This window comes from Carcharhinus amblyrhynchos, chromosome 28 (assembly GCF_965287045.1).
Source record: "Carcharhinus amblyrhynchos chromosome 28, sCarAmb.v2.hapA, whole genome shotgun sequence".
In the NCBI taxonomy this organism is placed as follows: Eukaryota; Metazoa; Chordata; class Chondrichthyes; order Carcharhiniformes; family Carcharhinidae; genus Carcharhinus; species Carcharhinus amblyrhynchos.
Genome location: NC_137351.1, coordinates 35,123,166 through 35,147,187, shown reverse-complemented (window position 1 = coordinate 35,147,187; position 24,022 = coordinate 35,123,166). Strand labels below are relative to the sequence as shown.

Genomic DNA, 24,022 nt, shown 5'->3' with positions numbered 1-24,022 from the left:
AGCAGATGAAAAATACGATGAAACTTATGCAATTGCCAAGTTAACTTTATCATTCAAAGCTTTGATCGAAGTGGTGTACCTCCTCCTTTGCGATTCGCATGTTGTCTGTCACCTCGGAGAACACAGTGGGCTGAATGTAATGACCCACGTCACCCACGGCACAGCCGCCAGTCTCCAGCTTCGCTCCCTCCTTCTTGCCACTCTCGATCAGCTCCATAATCTTGTCAAACGCAACTTGGTCAATCTGTTGGAAGTGAATGGGATGAGTGAGGAGAGTAAGCTGGGAGCTAGGCCTCAGGTTACCCGAATAATGGGCACTAGTGTTTAAACAGCAGCTCATCCTGAGTGTTCCACTTAACTGTATCTGTCAGAAAGATAAATAACCCAGAGAGAGGGGATACATCCTCCGTTCGTACACTGACAGTCTGACACGGTGAAACAGCCCCCAGCCTCCACAGGTGTCATCTCTTCAATACTTTCGTCTGAAGGTTCACAGAGTACACTGTAGAGTCTAAGTGGTTGGAAATCTGATGCGGTGTGCCTTGCTGCAGGTCTATCTCCTTCCATCCCTGGCTTTGGGAAGTCCCATTCTCATTCGGGAATGGTACATGCAGCTTTCTTCTCTCACTACAATCCTTTGGGTAATTACAAAGTCCCCAGTTAAGATATCGGAATCGGGTATCAGCACCTAATCATGTTTTATTGTTGCTTTCAGTGTCTGGCCCCAGGCTGCTCCAGCCTGAGACATGACTTCACTCCCAGGCCCCTATAGAGTTTCCTGGATGGTGCTGACATGACTTTCACAAGCTGGACCCTTTGGGGTGTGGTAATACATTACCAGTTCTGTGATCTAAACTACAACCTCTCCATGTTGGTGCCCACAGTTTCAGAGAGAAGCTCGAGTTCCACCACTTTATTGAGGAGTTTGGTTCATTGCCAATTAACATCTTCACTGCCAACTGCAGGAGAATATTTCATTGTATTTTGTGATGTTGTTCACTGAGAGTCACAGAATTTGATGTGAAGGGGTTTAATTTACTTTCAGTTGGTGTTAAATGGGCATTCAGTGTTTTCTTGTTTTAAGCAGACTTACAGGAGTGCTGTGTTCACCCAGCCAGCTTTGTGTCACCACTGATAATCCATCAGCAAATATCCGCAGTAATGTTGCTGACTCAGCACGAACATTGTCTGGGGGTGATAGTGACACTGGGGATTCATATCTCTCCACAATTGCAGTGAAGTGGAGGGAGAGATAACAGATCTCAGCTTCCTCTGAAATACTTGGTGTAATTGAATTACTTATCAAACACCCTCTGCCCTCAGAGTTCACACAAAATCTCAAGGGTCCCATTTGAAAATGCTCTTGGATCTGTGTCAATTCCAGCTCACTTCAGCTACTCACTCCCCTCTTGTCTAAACTCTCCCCCATTCCAATCTGACACTCTGAACTTGTCCTTTTTCAATTTTAACCCAAATTGCTAATAATCTCAATCTTCCACCTACTGATCTATTTGAGTTTCAGTGAAATCTGATCCTGTTTTTCACTTTCCCCACATTTCTCTCTCACTCAGCACTCTGCTCTAACCTTCTCCCAAAATCCAACACTCAATCCTGAATGCTGATGCTGAAACCAGTGGAAATACTCAGTTTCTGTGGAAGGAGAAAGCGAGTTCACACTGAAACACCAGCTTCAGATGCTGCCAGACCCACTGAGAATTTCCACTTCTCCACAAAGTCTACTGGCTTTGGAATGTAACTGTGTAAACTGTGCAATGGTGAGTGGCAGGTTAAAGTTTATTTATTAGTGTCACAAGTAAGCTTACATTAACACTGCAATGAAGTTACTGTGAAATCCCCTAGTCCTCACACTCCAGCACCTGAGGTACACTGAGGGAGAATTTAGTGCGGCTAATGCACCTAACCAGCACGTCTCTGGGACTGCTGGAGAAAACCGGAGCTCCCAGACATGGGGAGAACATGCAAACTCCACACAGACAGTCACACAAGCTGGGAATGGAACCTAGATCCCTGGTGCTGAGAGGCAGCATTGCTAACCGCTGTACCAACATGCCGCTCCCCCCACAGATGGTTAGATGATTGATCAGAACATAAAGAATGGCAGAGAATGACAAAAAAGGTTTATTAGAAGAAATAAATCAGAATATGAGCAATGTAAAAACTGTTTCTGCAAATATTAAAAAGGAAAAAAGAAAATAGAGTGAGTTTTGGTCTTCTACAGAGTGAGAATAGAACATAGAACATTACAGCGCAGTACAGGCCCTTCGGCCCTCGATGTTGCGCCGACCAGTGGAACCAATCTAATGACCCTCTAACCTAAACTATTCCAGTGTTATCCATATGTTTATCCACTGACCATTTGAACACCCTTAAAGTTGGCGAGTCCACAACTGCTGCAGGCAGGGCATTCCACGCCCTTACTACCCTCTGAGTAAAGAACCTACCTCTGACATCCGTCCTATAATTACCACCCCTCAATTTAAAGCTATGTCCCCTCGTGTTAGCCGTCACCATTCGAGGAAAAAGGCTCTCACTGACCTCCCTATCTAACCCTCTGATCATCTTGTATGCCTCTATTAGGTCACCTCTTAACCTTCTTCTCTCTAACAAAAACAGCCTCAAGTCCCTCAGCCTTTCTTCATAAGACCTTCCCACCATACCAGGCAACATCCTGGTAAACCTCCTCTACACCCTTTCCAATGCCTCCACATCTTTCTTATAATGCGGCGACCAGAACTGTACGCAATACTCCAAGTGCGACCGCACCAGAGTTTTGTACAGTTGTAACATGACCTCACGGCTCCGAAATTCAATCCCTCTACCAATAAAAGCTAACACACTGTACGCCTTCTTAACAACCCTATCAACCTGGGTGCCAACTTTCAGGGATCTAGGCACATGTACCCCGAGATCTCTCTGCTCATCCACACTACCAAGTAACTTACCATTAGCCCAGTACTCTGTATTCCTGTTACTCCTTCCAAAGTGAATCACTTCACACTTATCCACATTGAACTCCATTTGCCACCTCTCAGCCCAGCTCTACAGCTTATCTATGTCCCTCTGTAACCTGCAACATCCTTCCGCACTGTCCACAATCCCACGGACTTAATGCCATCTGCAAATTTACTAACTCATCCTTCTACGCCCTCATCTAGGTCATTTATAAAAATGACAAACAGCAGTGGCTCCAAAACAGATCCTTGTGGTACACCACTAGTAACTGAACACCAGGATGGTTTCCCACCAACCATCACCCTCTATCTTCTTGCAGCTAGGCAATTTCTGATCCAAACCGCTCAATCACCCTCAATCCCACGCCTCCGTATCTTCTGCAATAGCTTACCGTGGGGAACCTTATCAAACTCTTTACTGAAATCCATATACACCACATCAACCGCTTTACCCTTATCCATCTCTTTGTTCACCTTCTCAAAGAACTCAGTAAGGTTTCTGAGGCATGAGTTACCCTTTACAAAACCGTGTTGACGATCCCTAATTAAATTATTCCTTTCTAGATGATTATAAATCCTATCTCTTATAATCCTTTCCAAAAGTTTGCCCACCACAGAAGTAAGGCTCACAGGTCTATGATTACCAGGGTTGTCTCTATTCCACTTCTTGAACAAGGGGACAACATTTGCTATCCTCCAGTCTTTCGGCACTATTCCTGTAGACAATAATGACCTCAAGATCAAAGCCAAAGACTCTGCAATCTGCTCCCTAGCCTGCTAGAGAATCCTAGGATAAATCCCATTCGGCCCAGGGGACTTATCTATTTTCATACTTTCCAGAATTGCTAACACCTCCTCTTTATGAACCTCAATCCCGTCTAGTCCAGTAGCCTGTATCTCATTATTCTCCTTGACAATGTTGTCTTTTTCCTGTGTGAATTCTGATGAAAAATATTCATTCAGTGCCTCTCCTATCTCTTCAGACTCCATGCACAACTTCCCACTACTGTTCTTGACTGGCCCGAATCTTACCCAAGTCATTCTTTTATTCCTGACATACCTATAGAAAGCTTTAGGGTTTTCCTTGATTCTACCTGCCAAAGACTTCTCATGTCTCCTCCTGGCTCTTCGTAACTCTCTCTTTAGCTCCTTCCTGGCTAATTTATAACTCTCCAGTGCCCTAACTGAGCCTGCATGTCTCATCTTGACATAAGTCTCCTTCTTCCTCTTCACAAGTGATTCAACTTTAGTAAACCATGGTTCCCTTGCTTGACCACTTCCCGCCTGCCAGGTACATACTTATCAGGGACACGCAGTAGCTGTTCCTTGAACGAGCTCCACATTTCAATTGTGCCCATCCCCTGCAGTTTCCTTCCACATCTTATGCATCCTAAATCTCGCCTAATCACATCATAATTTCCTTTCCCCCAGCTATAACTCTTGCCCTGCAGTATATACCTATCCCTTTCCATTGCTAATGTAAAAGTAACCGAATTGTAGTCACTATCACCAAAGTGTCCACCTACCTCCAAATCTAACATCTGGCCTGGTTCACTGCCCAGTACCAAATGCAATGCGGCCTCTTGTTGGCCTATCTACTGTGTCAGGAGACCCTCCTGCACACATTGGACAAAAACTGACCCATCTAAAGTACTTGAACTATAGCTTTTCCAGTCAATATTTGTAAAGTTAAAGTCCCCCATAACAACTACCCTGTTACTTTCGCTCCTATGCAGAATCATCTTTGCAATCCTTTCCTCTAAATCTTATTGAATGGTAGAGCAGGCTTGAGGGGCCAAATGGCCTAATCCTGCTCCTAGTTCCTATGTTGGCATGCTCCGTGCCCGTGCCCTGTGCTCCACGCCCTGTGCTCCTATCCATAAGCTTTGAGCTGTGAAAGTTGGAGCTGTTAGTACTGATAACCCTGTTTCTCCTTTTCCTGCATTGCTTGAGAACTTTAAACAAATTTTTAAAAAAAAGTTTAAACAAATTGTTTCCAGTTGTTGAGTGAAGGAGGATAAATATAAGAAATTAGAAGGGAAGGTTTATATAGAACGTGTAAAAAATGTGAAACAGACAACCTGTCGATGAGGATGGGAAAGGGGAGACGGGGGAATGGGGGCAGGCTGACCTGTGAGACGAGGATAAACAGGAACAGTTTAAAGAGCTGAATAGTCTGTTTCACACTTTCAATTTCTGTGTAGTCTTATATATAAAAAAAATCACCACACTTACACTGTTAGTCTCACCCCCGTTTAAAGAGAATTTGTGTGTGATGGTTTGGTGACACTGACTCTGAGAGACCTCCCTCTGTTAGAATGTAACCAGTGAGAACATTGCATTTAATGTGACCAATGTTAATATGCTGTAAGGGTCAGCTGACCCAGTAAACCATGTAACCAATGACAGAATGATGTGAGAATCAGCTGACTGAGTATAAATTAGGACATGTTGGGAATTGTGGGGAATCTTGGATTGGCCAAGGGTGAGGCCTAAAGTTTGGAATAATAAAGTTTCTTTCGTAAATCTTTTCTCTGATTTATGAGTTGGAGTAAGTTTGTTATATTTTTAGCGTTTATACTGGAAGAGTTCCTTCTGGATCAACATTCTCCACATCTAACACCATTCCACACTGACCCCCCCACCCCAGCCCCAATTTAATACAGCTCCCACATTCTCCCCCCAACCCCAGTCTAATACAGCTCCTACACTCGCCCACCCCCTCCCCAGTTTAATAAAACTCCCACACCCTCACTCCCCTCCCCCCAGTCTAATACAGTCCCCATACTCTCCCACGCGCCCCCCCCCCCCCAGTCTAATATAGCTCCCACACTCTCTCTCCCTCAGTTTAACACTGCTGCCTTTGAAATGAAACTTTGCTTCCTCTAATTGAGTCAATCTCTGAGCAGAATTGGGGACAGAGTGAGTTGCGTTGCGGGTACTGAGGAGGTCGGGACCTGAACATTGCCGGTGAGCCTGGCTTCAGAGCTCTTGGGTGCGAGGGTGCCCTGATCACACATCATCCTTCTGTCCCTCCACGGACATCGGGCCCCTCTCCTCTCCTCACTGGCGGCATTGGGGCCCTCCCAATGTGTGCTCCTGCCTCACCCCAAAATGTCCCCCCTTCATGACCCCTTCATGATCCCCCCTGCATGTCGCTCCCCTCCATGTCACCCTCTGCATAGCCCCTCTGTTATAGTGTTCACACTGGCCCCAAGCCCACTTAGATCCCACCCACTTGGCACTGCCCCTGGAACACTGTCGGGGTGCCTGGTGGGTACTGCCTGGCCATTCAGGTGCAGAGTCGCTGAGCAGAGACTGATAGCCAAGTTCTGCACACATGAGGACGGCCTCAACTGGGATCTGGGGTTCATGTCACACTATCTGTAACCCCCGTGATTTGCCTGGGCTTGCAAAATCTCACTTACTGTTCTGTCTGGAGATAATACACATCTCTTTAACCTGTGTTTAATGCTCTCTCCACTCACATTATCTGCATCTTTAAGACTTGAATAGCAGGTTAGTTGTAAAGACTCACATTCTAATCAGTATTCTGTAAACTGTGTGTGCTTTTATATGCTCTTCTCTGATCAGAACCTTCCACACACCTGATGAAGGAACACTGTTCCTTGTGGGTTTACTATCAAACTGGTTGGACTTTAACCTGGTGTGAGTCTTTGAGCTGGGAGTTGAGCAGGGTCACACATATTTAAATACCACTTTAAATATACTAATTGCCTCACACTCAGAAAGAGCAGGGTCCGGATTACAGAGGAATGGGACAGTTACAAACTGTTTGCCACCGGTCTTGAGCTGGTGTTTGGGCTGACCTGCTGTTTTCTGGGATCGGGGTGACCTGGGCAGGTGCAGCGAGATTGGAAAATCACCCCCACTGTATTTCACTCCCACAGACAGTGGCAGAGACAGAGGGTAATCCTTTGGAAATGATGCTTACACCAATGAGGATTACAGGGAACAGCTAATGAGAGCAGGTTTACAGAGGGTGAACATTGCCAGTGGTCACAGCGCTTGGTTTAGTGTGGTAGAAAGTGCTTGGAGATGGGAAAACGCCAGTCTCTGAGCAATTCCCAGGATGTACAGGTGCCGGAACTGCTGGCAATCGCAGGAACAAGAATCCAAACCATTCGGAAGGAAGAAAGATTTTTTGCTCATTCCATTAATTTCACAGCTGCTTTCACTGAGCTATGTGTGGCCTTCCTCACCATCAAACTTCACAACACGCTATTCATTAACTTGTACAAATTATTTCCTTTGCTTAAAATTAGATATCAGAAACTTTGCTGAGTGATTGACCTGTCTAAATGAGTAGAAAACAAACACCCAACCCAGTCAGAGTGTGTCAGACAAATAAGTGCATTGTTTTGTGTTTGTAACGAGAATGTGAAAGGATTAAATCTCAACTTCAGAAAGATCTCCTGATCTCAGAATGAAGCCAAACAAGTTTTGGACTGTGTAAACATAGCAGAAGAGCTGGACAGTAAAAGCCTAAAGGTAGATGTTTAAATAGAGAAATAGTCTCAGAGTATTCGCATCAGATTATTAATGCTGCAGTTTAGAAAGGTGTTTCTGAGACCAGGGAGCATGGGAGTGGGGGCGGCGGATGGGGGCGGAGAGGGAGAGTGGGGGGAGAGGGGTGGGGGTACTGGGGGGAGGGGGAGGAACTGCTTATTAAGCTGCCACAGATGAATAACGAAAATAATTTAATAAAAGAATCACATTTGAATATTTGTCAAAAGTAGAAAATGAATTCAGGATCTTGCATTTATGTAGCGCCTTTCAGTAGCCCAGCACACCTCAAAGTTTCTTCCAGCCAATTCCTGAATCACCGTGGTGATGGAGATAAAACGAGCTCCACAATCAGCAGGATTATGACTGAGGGGGGTGTTCATCGAGAGGTGAACATTGGTCAGGTCGTTGGGGATAACTCTTTCCAAACTGAGCGATTGGATGTTTTAAATCTGCCGGAGAGAGCGGCCGAAACCTCGATCTCAACGGAAAGACAGCCCGCCTGAGAGTGCAGCCCTCCTGCGGTGCTGCACTGGGGCTCACAACCTGGGACCCACTGAGCCACAGCAAACACCCCCCCCCCGTGTGAATAAATAGTGTAACAATCACACACACAATTCCAAACTAACTCACACACGATATACAAATCCATCCTTCAGATAGTCCATCAAGCTTTACACTGAGGAACTAATCATCTGAAAATTTCTCTTCAGGTTCTGGGGGATGATTTACCCGGTAGCACGGTGGGCCGGCAGACATCAGTGGAGGCTGTTTCGCACACTTCCTGCTGACCATCACGGCCTCTGCGCTTCTCCTTGGCAAAGCTTTTCAGAGTAATCGGCTCTGCGCCGGAAATCGGTATTTGTATCTCATTAGTGGGCCCAGGACTGAAGTTTCCGGGTCCATTAGTGTCCCCAGCCCCCCGTCAGGTGTGGTTCACTCCAGTGGGGTTCACAATAGCTCCCCACGAACGGGGAACAGGGGGCTAGAGGAAAGAGAGGCCATTGAGGCCCCTCTCCCAGGAGGTCAGGGGTAAGGGGGTGACTCCGGCAGTGCCAGCCTGGCACCCTGACACTGCCCAACAGGCAAAGTGGCAATGCCCAAGGGATACCTTCACATTGCTCACAGGGCATCAGGCAGTGCCAAGGCGGTGAGGCCAGAGAGGTGCGGCCTATTGGTGGGGGTGGGGGTTCTGCTGCCACCCTGCATTCGGGATCTGTGGTAGAAGGTGGGGGGAAGATAATTCGAGCTGGCCATCTGGGTGGGGGGGTCCGGTCTGCCATGGGGAGGGGGGGAAGGGGTGTGTCGGGTCCATCAGTTGGGGATGGATCGGGAGATTGGGGTGGCGGGGGGAGAATCAGGGAGATTGGGGCTTGCCCGGGCAGGTCTGGGAGGCCAGCGATTGGGGGGTGGGTGTTTGGCAGGGGTAACTGTGGGGGGGGTTTGCGGGTCTGGTCAGTGATGGGGATGTCAGCAGTGCGGGATCACAGTGCGTTCCCTGATCTCGGTGCAGTGACCCACTCAGCGCTGTTGCTCCCGGCTCTCCAGTGGGGACTAGGCCACCACCTGATTCTCAGAGGGAATCTCGCTCGGGCACTCTGTAACACTCAGATTCACCCTGATAATCACACTAACATAACCAGCGGGAGTTACTCCAGTTTTCACACGCACTGGGGACTTGGAATATTTTGGGAGAATCCCGGCCCAGGTGATTTTCCTCTTACCTGAGGTCCTTGTTCAGTTTTTGGATCGAAAGGATTTCCGACTACCCGTTTTTTGACTCGTTCCACACTGCGGCGAACAAACTCCTCATATATCGGTTCCTCAACAAATATTCGAGCGGCCGCTGTACAACACTGGCCTTGGTTGAAGAAAGCTCCATGTGAAGCACATTCCACAGCCAGGGACACTGGGCAAAGGGAAAACAACCTCTAAAAGATGGGCATGATCCCTACAGCAATATTCAACTTCCCCCAACAGCCCACCCCCCCCACTCCCCCAACAGGCACCCCCTACTCCCCCACAGACCCCCCCCCACTCCCCCACAGACCCCCCCCACTCCTCCACAGGACCCCCCACTCCTCCACAGGCCCCCCCACTCCTCCACAGGCCCCCCCACTCCTCCACAGGCCCCCCACTCCCCCACAGCCCCCCCCACTCCTCCACAGGCCCCCCCACTCCTCCACAGGCCCCCCACTCCCCCACAGCCCCCCCCCACTCCTCCACAGGACCCCCACTCCCCCACAGGCCCCCCACTCCCCCACAGGCCCCCCCCACTCCTCCACAGGCCCCCCACTCCCCCACAGGCCCCCCCCACTCCCCCACAGACCCCCCCCACTCCTCCACAGCCCCCCCCCCACTCCTCCACAAGGCCCCCCACTCCCCCACAGGCCCCCCCACTCCCCCACAGGCCCCCCACTCCTCCACAGGCCCCCTACTCTGCCATAGGCCACTCCACTCCTCCACAGGCCCCCCACTCCTCCACAGGCCCCCCCACTCCTCCACAGCCCCCCCCACTCCTCCACAGGCCCCCCCACTCTTCCACAGCCCCCCCATTCCCCCACAAGCCCCCCCACTCTTCCACAGACCCCTCCCTTCTTCCACAAGTCCCCTCCATCACAGTCCCCCCTCCCCCTCACATTCCTCCTGATACCCAGCTCCCACGTTTCTGCTCTTCCCACATTCCCGACAAGTTTTCACTCCTCAAATATTTATCCATTTTTTTTGGAAGCCACAGCTGAATTTGCCTCCTCCCCTCAGATGGTACAATCCGGATTAGACGCTGGATATGGCTCTGGTCAGACCCCATTTGGAGAATTGTGAGGAGTTTTGGGCCCCGATATCTAAGGAAGGATGTGCCGGCCTTGGAAATGGTCCAGAGGAGGTTCATAAGAATGATCCCTGAAATGAAGAGCTTGTCATATAAGGAACAGTTGAGGACTCTAGGTCTGGACTTGTTGGAGTTTAGAAGGATGGGGGGGGATCTTATTGAAACTTACAGGATACTGCGAGGCCCTGGATAGAGTGGATGTGGAGAGGATGTTTCCACTAGTAGGAAAAACTAGAAGCAGAGGGCACAACCTCAGGATAAAGGGACAATCCTTTAAAACAGAGATGAGGAGGAATTTCTTCAGCCAGAGAGTGGGGAATGTGTGGAACTCTTTGCCACAGAGGAGGCCGGGTCACTGAGTGTCTTTAAGACAGAGATAGATAGGTTCCTGATTAATAAGGGGATCAGGGGAAAAGGCAGGAGAACGGGGATGAGAAAAATATCAGCCACGATTGAATGGCAGAGCAGATTTGATGGGCTGAGCAGCCTAATTCTGCTCCTATGTTTTATGGATTGGGACTCCTATTGTCCTGTATCAGCTTTGTTCTTTCACCTTTAACCTGCTGATTCTGGAACTCTCCACCAATGGGTTATCCCCATCTCCCCCATCCAGACCCTTCATGATACTGAACACCTTGATCAAACCTCCTCAGGACCCTCTCCAAGGGAACAGCTCCAGCTTCCCCCAAATATCCACATCCGAATTATAACCTGAATTCAAATCTCCCCAGCCCTGAGGGTGAGAGAGGACGTGCTCCCTCGGTAGGAGTGGAGAAACTCAGGGCAGTGAAGCAGTTGTCCTTACAGTCGCAGTCCGCGAACACAATGCAGGGGTTCTTCCCACCCAGTTCCAGGGTCACTCTCTTCAGGTTACTTTTCGAGGCAGCTTCAGTTATTAACTTTCCAACCTAACAACACAGCAACACACACAGTCTGAGAATGACAGAGAAACTCATCTTCTGAATCCAAACATATCATCAACACATTGGACTTGGAAACTAATAATGCCCCTAATGATTTAAAAATATAAATGTGTTCCTATAGACAAATTCTCACAGTGTTAACCTCTGCCTCAACGCTATATTCCAGTAACACCAGTATTCGCTCTGTATCTCTCTGACATTCAGCACCCTCTCCCAGTATATAGTGCAGACAGGAAGAGAAATGCCAAACAGTCTTCGATATATTGGGTTGGATTTAACAGATGACAGATAACCAGTTAGGATCAGCGAGTCCAGTGCTTTGTTTAACCCACTGGAAAAGCTGCAGAATGGGGTCAGTGTACAGATATAGAAAGTTATTCAGGATGTGAGGAAGGGAGGAATTATAATCTGATCTTAATGATTAAAGAGAGTCTCCGGGGCTACAACCAGGCCCGACAGACATGGGTTAGACACACTTACCTTAAAGAGTCTGGATGATTAATACTTTTAAAACTTGGAACAAAATTATTTCTTTTTAAAAATAGTGTAAGGTAGGGTGGTGAATCTCTGGAATTCTCTGCCCGTTGAAGTGGTGGAGGCTACCTCGCTGAATATATTTAAGTCACGGGTAGATAGGTTTCTGATAGACAAGAGAATTAAGGGTTATGGGGAGCAGATGGGAAAGTGGAACTGATCCACTTCCGATCAGCCATGATCTTATTGAATGGCGGGGCAGGCTCGAAGGGCTAGATGGCCTACTCCTGCTCCTATTTCTTATGTTCTTATTTATATACACCCTGCTTGTCTGTGGTTCACTGGCCTGTACATTTAGCTGTAGAAATTTGACTTTTACATGGGTGGGTACAGACGGTCATGGAATCTACTGCTGGCTGTCACTCTGTGTGAGATTTTTCACAGTGTGAAAGATTATGGAAATCCAATTTGTGTTGGATGTAATTTGCACTGAACTTCCAATAGTTTCCTGATTTTAGCTGAACTGAAAAGAACAATGAAATAAGTTGGAAACTCAAGCCTGTGCGTCTATGCCCTGGTAACTGAATGTCCTATAGCTAAATCAGATCTGATAAAGACTCCCTCTGTATATAGGTAACTCCATGTCTCACAAACTACCTTCACATGGACCCCTGCCCTTGTTCTAACGTCCCTGGGTTGGACAAGATTAAGAAGACGCACACCTCTTCATTTACAGCAAGTTCTTGTAATAGAGTTAAAATTGTTACGATATCTAAACACAATCAGCATTATGAAGCAATTTCCTACCTTAGTTGAACCAGTGAATGCAACTTTATCAATGTCCTTGTGGCAAGCAATAGCAGCCCCAGCGGTGGGTCCGAGTCCGGGGACAATATTCACCACACCGGGGGGGAATGGGACCTGAAATTCACCAAATAAAGATTCACACAACCTTTAACAGGTTAAAATGTTCAATTATTCCCAGCCCGGAGTACAGAACAACCAACATTTCACAATGATTTCTGGGTGGCACACACAAAGACATTATGAGCATTATTGTCCGTTTCTGACCAGTTTTCCCATCTGAAATCTGACTCATCTTTCTGATACACGTTACAAACAGGAGTTTAGCCATCACAAGAACAGGTTCGGAGAATTAGCTCACAGATGGAAATGGGACAATCGCAGCAAGAGTGGTTTCATCCAGGACAGAGCTGTTTTAGTTGGCTTCACTTCCACTAAGTACATTATTTAACCTCACTGAGCGCCGTGGCAGAATCATACACAATCTAGAGAGAACGCATTGTGGCAAGGTTACTTCAACTTTCACTTTCATGTAATCTCAGGCAGTGGGAAATAGGGATGGGTAAAATACTGGCACAGTAAATAGGGATGGGTAACAAATGCTGGCCTAACCAGCAGTGACAACAAGAATCACTGAAATATACATCAGATGATAGAACTGGCAATAATCAGGAACAGGAGAATACAGAGGTGTGGATTCCAAAAAAAAAGAGAGAGAGAGAGAGGGGCTCTGTCTGAGAGCTGGTAAGACTGCTTTTGTATTTGTGTGTGCTGTAAGTGCTTTGGCTCACAGGGCCAAAGAGATAAGGAAAGTTGTAAGTTTATTTTTCCTTTTTTCCTTTGGGTTGCTATAAGGGGTAAATATGAGTGTGAGACCTGTATGTTGTTGCCAATGCAACATGTGGGAGGTCTTGGAGGCTCCTGGCCTGCCAGACATCCACACCTGTGCTCGGTGTGTGGAGTTGCAGGCCCTACGAAACCAGGTTAAGGAGCTGCAAATGCAGCTCGAGGACCTTCGGCTAGTTAGGGAGAGTGAGGACGTTATAGAAAGGAGCTACCAGCAGGTAGTCACACCAGGGCAACGGGATGAGGGCACTTGGGTTACCATTAGGAAGGGGAAAACACGGGTGATGGAGAGCACTCCGGTGGATGTCCCCCTTCAAAATAAGTACTCCGGCCTGAGTACTACTGGGGGGGACAGCTCATCTGAGGGAGGAAGCGGTGGCCAGCTCTCTGGAGCTGAGCCAGTAAGTCAAAAAATCAAAAAGGGAAGCAGAAAGGTAGTATTAATAGGGGACTCCACAGTGAGGGGGGCAGACAGGCGTTTTTGTGGACGTAGAAGGGAGTCGCGGATGGTGGTTTGTCTCCCTGGGGCTGGGATCCAGGATGTCTCTGGGCGGGTCCCAGACATCCTGAAAGGGGAGGGTGAGGAACCGGAGGTAGTAGTACATATAGGTACTACTGATGTAGGTAAGAAGAGGGAGGCACTTGTGAAAAAGGACTATAGGGAACTGGGTAGGCAGCTGAGGAAGAGAAAAGCGAAGGTAGTAATCTCAGGATTGCTGCCTGTGCCAAGGGAGAATGAGGGAAGAAATGAAATGAGGTGGAGGGTGAATGCGTGGCTGAGGGACTGGTGTAGAGGGCAGGGATTTCGGTTCCTAGATCACTGGGACCTCTTTAGGGGTAGGTGGGACCTCTATAGTAGGGACGGGTGGCACTTAAATACCAGGGGGACTAGTATCTTGGCGGGAAGACTGGCTAAGGCTACCGGGGGGACTTTAAACTAGAAAGGATGGGGGGAGGGAACTGTGTTGGGGAAACTGGGACAGAGGAGGTTCGCTCCCAGGTAGGGGAGGACCGCAGGCAGTATGCGAGGGAGGTTAGACAGGTGGTGGAGATGGGAAATGCCCAGACTGAGGGGCTGAAGTGTATATATTTTAATGCAAGGAGTATAGTGAATAAGGTAGATGAGCTTAGGGCGTGGATAGCTGTTTGGGATTGTGATGTGGTGGCCATTACGGAGACTTGGATGTCTCAGGGACAGGACTGGGTACTTCAGGTGCCAGGCTTCAGGTGCTTCAGGAAGGACAGGGAGGGTGGCAGAAGGGGTGGTGGCGTGGCACTGTTGATCAGGGATAGTGTCATGGCTACAGAGAAAGAGGATGTCGTGGAGGGATTGTCTACAGAATCTCTGTGGGTGGAAGTTAGGAACAGCAAAGGGTCAAAAACTTTGCTGGGTGTAATCTATAGGCCGCCCAATAGTGACAGGGAAGTTGAAGTGCAAATAGGGAAACAGATTCTGGAGAGATGTTTTAATAACAGAGTTGTCGTGATGGGAGACTTCAATTTCCCAAACATCGACTGGAATATCCCTAGGGTAAGGGGTATAGATGGGGAGGAGTTTGTTAGGTGTGTTCAGGAGGGTTTCCTGACGCAGTATGTGGACAAGCCTACGAGGGGAGAGGCTGTACTTGACCTGGTACTGGCGAATGAACCAGGGCAGGTGATGGATCTTTCGGTAGGAGAGCATCTTGGATATGGTGACCATAATTCTATCTCCTTCACAATTGCGTTGGAACGAGATAGGATCAGGCAGGCTAGGAAGGTGTTTGTCTGGGGTAAGGGGAGATACGAAGAAGTCAGGAAGTTACTTGGACAAATAAACTGGAAGGAGGCGTTCTTAGGGAAAAGTACCGAAGGAAGGTGGCAGATATTCAAGGAATGTGTGTCTGGAGCTCTGAATGACAACGTTCCGATGAGACGAGGGGGTTTTGGTGGGTCGAGGGAACCGTGGTGCACAAAGGATGTGTTGAACCTAGTCAGGAAGAAAAGGAAGGTGTACAAGAGGTTCAGGGAATTAGGAGATGTTAAAGATCTTGAGGAGTATAAGGACTGTAGGAGGGAACTTAAAAGGGAAATTAGGAGAGCCAGAAGGGGTCATGAGAAGACCTTGGCGAGTAAGATTAAGGAGAATCCCAAGGCCTTTTATAAATATGTGAAAGGTAAAAGGATAAGAAGAGAAGGGATAGGACCGATAAAAGGTGAGGGGGGAAAGGTTTGTGTGGAACCAGAAGAAATGGCGGAGGTGCTTAACGAGTACTTCGCCTCAGTATTCACGGTGGAAGCCGATCTGGGAGATTTTGTTATGGATTTGCAGCAGATGGAAAGGATTGAGTACGTGAATATTAAGGAGGAGGATGTGTTGGAACTTTTGAATTCTATCAAGGTAGATAAGTCGCCGGGACCAGATGGGATGTACCCCAGGATACTGTGGGAGGCGAGGGAAGAGATTGCAGAACCCCTGGCGATGATCTTTGCGTCGTCAATGGAGACGGGAGAGGTTCCAGAGGATTGGAGGATTGCGGATGTAGTTCCTATTTTTAAGAAAGGGAACAGAGATAGCCCGGGAAATTACCGACCGGTGAGTCTGACCTCAGTGGTTGGTAAGCTGATGGAGAGGCTTCTGAGGGACAAGATTTACGAACATTTGGAGAGGTTTGACATGATCAGGAATAGTCAGCATGGATTTGTCAAGGGCAGGTCGTGCCTTACAAGCCTAGTTGAGTTCTTCGATAATGTGACTGAACACATTGACGAAGGAAGTGCCGTGGACGTAGTGTACATGGACTTCAGCAAGGCGTTTGATAAGGTCCCCCATGCAAGACTTCTTGAGAAGGTGAGAGGGCATGGGATCCAAGGGCCTTTGGCCTTGTGGATCCAGAACTGGCTTGCCTGCAGAAGGCAGAGAGTGGTTGTGGATGGGGCTTTTTCTGAATGGAGGTCAGTCACCAGCGGAGTGCCTCAAGGATCTGTTCTGGGACCCTTGTTGTTTGTCATTTTCATAAATGACCTGGATGAGGAAGTGGAGGGATGGGTAAGTAAGTTCGCTGATGACACGAAGGTCGGTGGTGTTGTGGATGATCTGGAAGGATGGCAAAAGTTGCAGCAGGACATAGATAGGATGCAGGACTGGGCGGAGAAGTGGCAGATGGACTTCAACGCGGATAAATGTGTTGTCGTCCATTTTGGCAGAACCAACGGGATGAACGAGTACACTATTAAGGGCAGAAGTCTGAGTAGTGTTGAGGAGCAGAAGGATCTTGGGGTCCGGGTCCACAGGACTCTTAAATCGGCCTCGCAGGTGGAGGAGGTGGTCAAGAAGGCGTATGGTGTACTGGCCTTCATTAATCGAGGGATTGAGTTTAGGAGTCGGGAGGTAATGCTGGAACTTTATAAGACCCTTGTCAGGCCTCATTTGGAGTATTGTGCGCAGTTCTGGTCGCCTCACTATAGGAAAGATGTAGAAGCTATTGAAAGGGTGCAGAGGAGATTTACAAGGATGTTGCCTGGACTGGGAGGCATGCCTTATGAAGTTAGGTTGAGGGAGCTGGGACTCTTTTCCCTGGAGAGACGAAGGTTGAGAGGCGACCTGATAGAAGTTTACAAAATGTTGAGAGGAATAGATAGGGTGGACTCTCAGAGGCTATTTCCCCGGTTTGAAATGGTCGCTACGAGAGGACACAGATTTAAGGTGCGGGGAGGGAGGTTCAGAAGTGATGTTAGGGGTAAGTTTTTCACTCAGAGGGTGGTGAGTGAATGGAATCGGCTGCCGTCAGTGGTGGTGGAGGCGAACTCGCTGGGGTCTTTTAAAAGACTTCTGGATGAGTATATGGGGTTTAATGAGATTGAGGGTTATAGATAGGTCTGTAGGTTGGTAGGTGATGTGGTCGGCGCAACTTGTGGGCCGAAGGGCCTGTTTGTGCTGTAGTGTTCTATGTTCTATGTTCTATGTTCTATGTTTACAGCAGAGAATGAGGCTTTTCAGTCTAGTTTGTTTGTGCTAACACTTTGCAAGAATAACCTCATTTTCCCAATTTCTCTTGAGAGCTTTGCATGTTTCACTTGTTAAAAAATTTGCCCACATTTTCCCTAAAAGTTGCAATAATTTCAGCTGTAAAAACCCTGTGTCAAATTCCAACAACAGCACAGAAATACATTCTCCAAAGCACGCAGAACTCCAGCGGGCTTTTTAAACATCGACTCCCTCATCAATGACTGCTCACCAGAGGAAATAATATTTCCTTTCTCTATGATATCAATCCTCAATCAAATCTCCTCTCAGCTTCAACGGAAATAGACCCAGACCCTCCCTTCATAACTTAGATTTCCCATCCCGACAATCTTCTGCTGAATATTTACTGTACACTCTGTCTGGGATTAACCCCCCCCCCAATCTACACTGTACACTCTCTCTGGGATTAACCCCCCCTCTCAATCTACACTGTACACTCTCTCTGGGATTAACCCCCCCTCTCAATCTACACTGTACACTCTGTCTGGGATTAACACCCCCTCTCAATCTACACTGTACACTCTCTCTGGGATTAACCCCCCCTCTCAATCTACACTGTACACTCTGTCTGGGATTAACACCCCCTCTCAATCTACACTGTACACTCTGTCTGGGATTAACACCCCCTCTCAATCTACACTGTACACTCTCTCTGGGATTAACCCCCCCTCTCAATCTACACTGTACACTCTGTCTGGGATTAACACCCCCTCCCAATCTACACTGTACACTCTCTCTGGGATTAACCCCCCCTCTCAATCTACACTGTACACTCTGTCTGGGATTAACACCCCCTCTCAATCTATACTGTACACTCTGTCTGGGATTAACACCCCCTCTCAATCTATACTGTACACTCTGTCTGGGATTAACCCCCCCCTCTCAATCTACACTGTACACTCTCTCTGGGATTAATCCCCCCTCTCAATCTACACTGTACACTCTCTCCGGGATTAACCCCCCCTCTCAATCTACACTGTACACTCTCTCTGGGATTAATCCCCCCTCTCAATCTACACTGTACACTCTCTCTGGGATTAACCCCCCCCTCTCAATCTACACTGTACACTCTCTCTGGGATTAACCCCCCCCTCTCAATCTACACTGTACACTCTGTCTGGGATTAAACCCCCCTCTCAATCTACACTGTACACTCTCTCCGGGATTAATCCCCCTCTCAATCTACACTGTACACTCTCTCCGGGATTAATCCCCCTCTCAATCTACACTGTACACTCTCTCTGGGATTAACCCCCCCTCTCAATCTACACTGTACACTCTCTCTGGGATTAATCCCCCCTCTCAATCTACACCGTACACTCTCTCTGGGATTAATCCCCCCTCTCAATCTACACCGTACACTCTCTCCGGGATTAATCCCCCTCTCAATCTACACTGTACACTCTGTCTGGGATTAACCCCCCCTCTCAATCTACACTGTACACTCTCTCTGGGATTAACCCCCCTCCTCTCAATCTACACTGTACACTCTCTCTGGGATTAACCCCCTCCCTCTCAATCTACACTGTACACTCTCTCTGGGATTAATGCCCTCTCTCAATCTACACTGTACACTCTCTCTGGGATTAATCCCCTTCTCAATCTACACTGTACACTCTCTCCGGGATTAATCCCCCTCTCAATCTACACTGTACACTCTCTCTGGGATTAACCCCCCCCTCTCAATCTACACTGTACACTCTGTCTGGGATTAACCCCCCCCCTCTCAATCTACACTGTACACTCTCTCTGGGATTAATCCCCCCTCTCAATCTACACTGTACACTCTCTCTGGGATTAATCCCCCCTCTCAATCTACACTGTACACTCTCTCTGGGATTAATCCCCCCTCTCAATCTACACTGTACACTCTCTCTGGGATTAACCCCCCCTCTCAATCTACACTGTACACTCTCTCTGGGATTAATCCCCCCTCTCAATCTACACTGTACACTCTCTCTGGGATTAACCCCCCCTCTCAATCTACACTGTACACTCTCTCTGGGATTAACCCCCCCTCTCAATCTACACTGTACACTCTCTCTGGGATTAACCCCCCCTCTCAATCTACACTGTACACTCTCTCTGGGATTAACCCCCCCTCTCAATCTACACTGTACACTCTCTCTGGGATTAACCCCCCCTCTCAATCTACACTGTACACTCTCTCTGGGATTAACCCCCCCTCTCAATCTACACTGTACACTCTCTCTGGGATTAATTCCCCCCTCTCAATCTACACTGTACACTTTGTCTCGGATTAATCCCCCCTCTCAATCTACACTGTACACTCTCTCCGGGATTAATCCCCCTCTCAATCTACACTGTACACTCTCTCTGGGATTAACCCCCCCCTCTCAATCTACACTGTACAGTCTCTCTGGATAAACCCCCCCCCTCTCAATCTACACTGTACACTCTCTCTGGGATTAATCCCCCCTCTCAATCTACACTGTACACTCTGTCTGGGATTAATCCCCCCTCTCAATCTACACTGTACACTCTCTCTGGGATTAACCCCCCCTCTCAATCTACACTGTACACTCTCTCTGGGATTAACCCCCCTTCTCAATCTACACTGTACACTCTCTCTGGGATTAACCCCCCTCTCAATCTACACTGTACACTCTCTCTGGGATTAACCCCCCCTCTCAATCTACACTGTACACTCTCTCTGGGATTAACCCCCCCTCTCAATCTACACTGTACACTCTGTCTGGGATTAACCCCCCCTCTCAATCTACACTGTACACTCTGTCTGGGATTAACCCCCTTCTCAATCTACACTGTACACTCTCTCTGGGATTAATCCCCCCTCTCAATCTACACTGTACACTCTCTCTGGGATTAACCCCCCCCCTCAATCTATACTGTACACTCTCTCTGGGATTAACCCCCCCCCCAATCTACACTGTACACTCTCTCTGGGATTAACCCCCCCCTCTCAATCTATACTGTACACTCTCTCTGGGATAACCCCCCCCCTCTCAATCTATACTGTACACTCTCTCTGGGATTAACCCCCCCCCCAATCTACACTGTACACTCTCTCTGGGATTAACCCCCCCCTCTCAATCTATACTGTACACTCTCTCTGGGATTAATCCCCCCTCTCAATCTACACTGTACACTCTCTCTGGGATTAACCCCCCCCCCTCAATCTACACTGTACACTCTCTCTGGGATTACCCCCCCCCCCCTCAATCTACACTGTACACTCTCTCTGGGATTAATCCCCCCTCTCAATCTACACTGTACACTCTCTCTGGGATTAATCCCCCCTCTCAATCTACACTGTACACTCTCTCTGGGATTAACCCCCCCCCCCCTCAATCTACACTGTACACTCTCTCTGGGATTAACCCCCCCCCCCTCAATCTACACTGTACACTCTCTCTGGCATTAACCCCCCCTCTCAATCTATACTGTACACTCTCTCTGGGATTAATCCCCCCTCTCAATCTACACTGTACACTCTCTCTGGGATTAACCCCCCCCCCTCAATCTACACTGTACACTCTGGGATTAACCCCCCCCCCCCTCAATCTACACTGTACACTCTCTCTGGCATTAACCCCCCCCTCTCAATCTATACTGTACACTCTCTCTGGGATTAACCCCCCCCCCCTCAATCTACACTGTACACTCTCTCTGGGATTAACCCCCCCCCCCTCAATCTATACTGTACACTCTCTCTGGGATTAATCCCCCTCTCAATCTACACTGTACACTCTCTCTGGGATTAACCCCCCCCCCCTCAATCTACACTGTACACTCTCTCTGGGATTAATCCCCCCCCCCAATCTACACTGTACACTCTCTCTGGGATTAACCCCCCCCCTCTCAATCTACACTGTACACTCTCTCTGGGATTAACCCCCCCCTCTCAATCTACACTGTACACTCTCTCTGGGATTAACCCCCCCCCCTCTCAATCTACACTGTACACTCTCTCTGGGATTAACCCCCCCCCTCAATCTACACTGTACACTCTCTCTGGGATTAATCCCCCCTCTCAATCTACACTGTACACTCTCTCTGGGATTAACCCCCCCCCCTCAATCTACACTGTACACTCTCTCTGGGATTAATCCCCCCTCTCAATCTACACTGTACACTCTCTCTGGGATTAACCCCCCCCCCTCAATCTACACTGTACACTCTCTCTGGGATTAACCCCCCTCCTCTCAATCTACACTGTACACTCTCTCTGGGATTAACCCCCCCCCCTCTCAATCTACACTGTACACTCTCTCTGGGATTAATGCCCTCTCTCAATCTACACTGTACACTCTCTCTGGGATTAACCCCCCCCCTCAATCTACACTGTACACTCTCTCTGGGATTAACCCCCCCCCCTCAATCTATACTGTACACTCTCTCTGGGATTAATCCCCCCTCTCAATCTACACTGTACACTCTCTCTGGGATTAACCCCCCCCCCTCAATCTACACTGTACACTCTCTCTGGGATTAATCCCCCCCCCCAATCTACACTGTACACTCTCTCTGGGATTAACCCCCCCCCTCTCAATCTACACTGTACACTCTCTCTGGGATTAACCCCCCCTCTCAATCTACACTGTACACTCTCTCTGGGATTAACCCCCCCCCCTCTCAATCTACACTGTACACTCTCTCTGGGATTAACCCCCCCCCCTCAATCTACACTGTACACTCTCTCTGGGATTAATCCCCCCTCTCAATCTACACTGTACACTCTCTCTGGGATTAACCCCCCCCCCTCAATCTACACTGTACACTCTCTCTGGGATTAATCCCCCTCTCAATCTACACTGTACACTCTCTCTGGGATTAACCCCCCCCCCTCAATCTACACTGTACACTCTCTCTGGGATTAACCCCCTCCTCTCAATCTACACTGTACACTCTCTCTGGGATTAACCCCCCCCCTCTCAATCTACACTGTACACTCTCTCTGGGATTAATGCCCTCTCTCAATCTACACTGTACACTCTCTCTGGGATTAATGCCCTCTCTCAATCTACACTGTACACTCTCTCTGGGATTAATCCCCTTCTCAATCTACACTGTACACTCTCTCTGGGATTAACCCCCCCCCCTCTCAATCTACACTGTACACTCTCTCTGGGATTAACCCCCCCCCCTCAATCTACACTGTACACTCTCTCTGGGATTAATCCCCCCTCTCAATCTACACTGTACACTCTCTCTGGGATTAACCCCCCCCCTCAATCTACACTGTACACTCTCTCTGGGATTAATCCCCCCTCTCAATCTACACTGTACACTCTCTCTGGGATTAACCCCCCCCCTCAATCTACACTGTACACTCTCTCTGGGATTAACCCCCCTCCTCTCAATCTACACTGTACACTCTCTCTGGGATTAACCCCCCCCCTCTCAATCTACACTGTACACTCTCTCTGGGATTAATGCCCTCTCTCAATCTACACTGTACACTCTCTCTGGGATTAATGCCCTCTCTCAATCTACACTGTACACTCTCTCTGGGATTAATCCCCTTCTCAATCTACACTGTACACTCTGTCTGGGATTAACCCCCCTCCTCTCAATCTACACTGTACACTCTCTCTGGGATTAATGCCCTCTCTCAATCTACACTGTACACTCTCTCCGGGATTAATCCCCCTCTCAATCTACACTGTACACTCTCTCCGGGATTAATCCCCCTCTCAATCTACACTGTACACTCTCTCTGGGATTAACCCCCCCCTCTCAATCTACACTGTACACTCTCTCTGGGATTAATCCCCCCTCTCAATCTACACTGTACACTCTCTCTGGGATTAATCCCCCCTCTCAATCTACACTGTACACTCTGTCTGGGATTAACCCCCCCTCTCAATCTACACTGTACACTCTCTCTGGATTAATCCCCCCTCTCAATCTACACTGTACACTCTCTCTGGGATTAACCCCCCCTCTCAATCTACACTGTACACTCTCTCTGGGATTAATCCCCCCTCTCAATCTACACTGTACACTCTCTCTGGGATTAACCCCCCCCCTCTCAATCTACACTGTACACTCTCTCTGGGATTAATCCCCCCTCTCAATCTACACTGTACACTCTGTCTGGGATTAATCCCCCCTCTCAATCTACACTGTACACTCTGTCTGGGATTAACCCCCCCTCTCAATCTACACTGTACACTCTCTCTGGGATTAACCCCCCTCTCAATCTACACTGTACACTCTCTCTGGGATTAACCCCCCCTCTCAATCTACACTGTACACTCTCTCTGGGATTAACCCCCCCTCTCAATCTACACTGTACACTCTCTCTGGGATTAACCCCCCCTCTCAATCTACACTGTACACTCTGTCTGGGATTAACCCCCCCTCTCAATCTACACTGTACACTCTCTCTGGGATTAACCCCCCTCTCAATCTACACTGTACACTCTCTCTGGGATTAATCCCCCCTCTCAATCTACACTGTACACTCTGTCTGGGATTAACCCCCCCTCTCAATCTACACTGTACACTCTGTCTAGGATTAACCCCCCCTCTCAATCTACACTGTACACTCTCTCTGGGATTAATTCCCCCCTCTCAATCTACACTGTACACTTTGTCTCGGATTAATCCCCCCCTCTCAATCTACACTGTACACTCTCTCCGGGATTAATCC

General features: G+C 48.4%; 1 protein-coding gene across 1 annotated transcript in view; it reads right to left on the bottom strand.

Annotated features, from left to right (window-relative positions):
• Positions 1-24,022, bottom strand: part of aldh1a3 (aldehyde dehydrogenase 1 family, member A3) — a 149,855-nt gene that overhangs the window by 18,099 nt on the left and 107,734 nt on the right. The window contains exons 4-7 of the mRNA XM_080214456.1: positions 12,534-12,647; positions 11,135-11,237; positions 9,224-9,408; positions 80-244 (exon numbers count right to left, since the gene is read on the bottom strand). Of these exons, the coding sequence (XP_080070582.1) occupies positions 80-244; positions 9,224-9,408; positions 11,135-11,237; positions 12,534-12,647 (567 nt within the window). The remainder of the gene's footprint in view (positions 1-79; positions 245-9,223; positions 9,409-11,134; positions 11,238-12,533; positions 12,648-24,022) is intronic.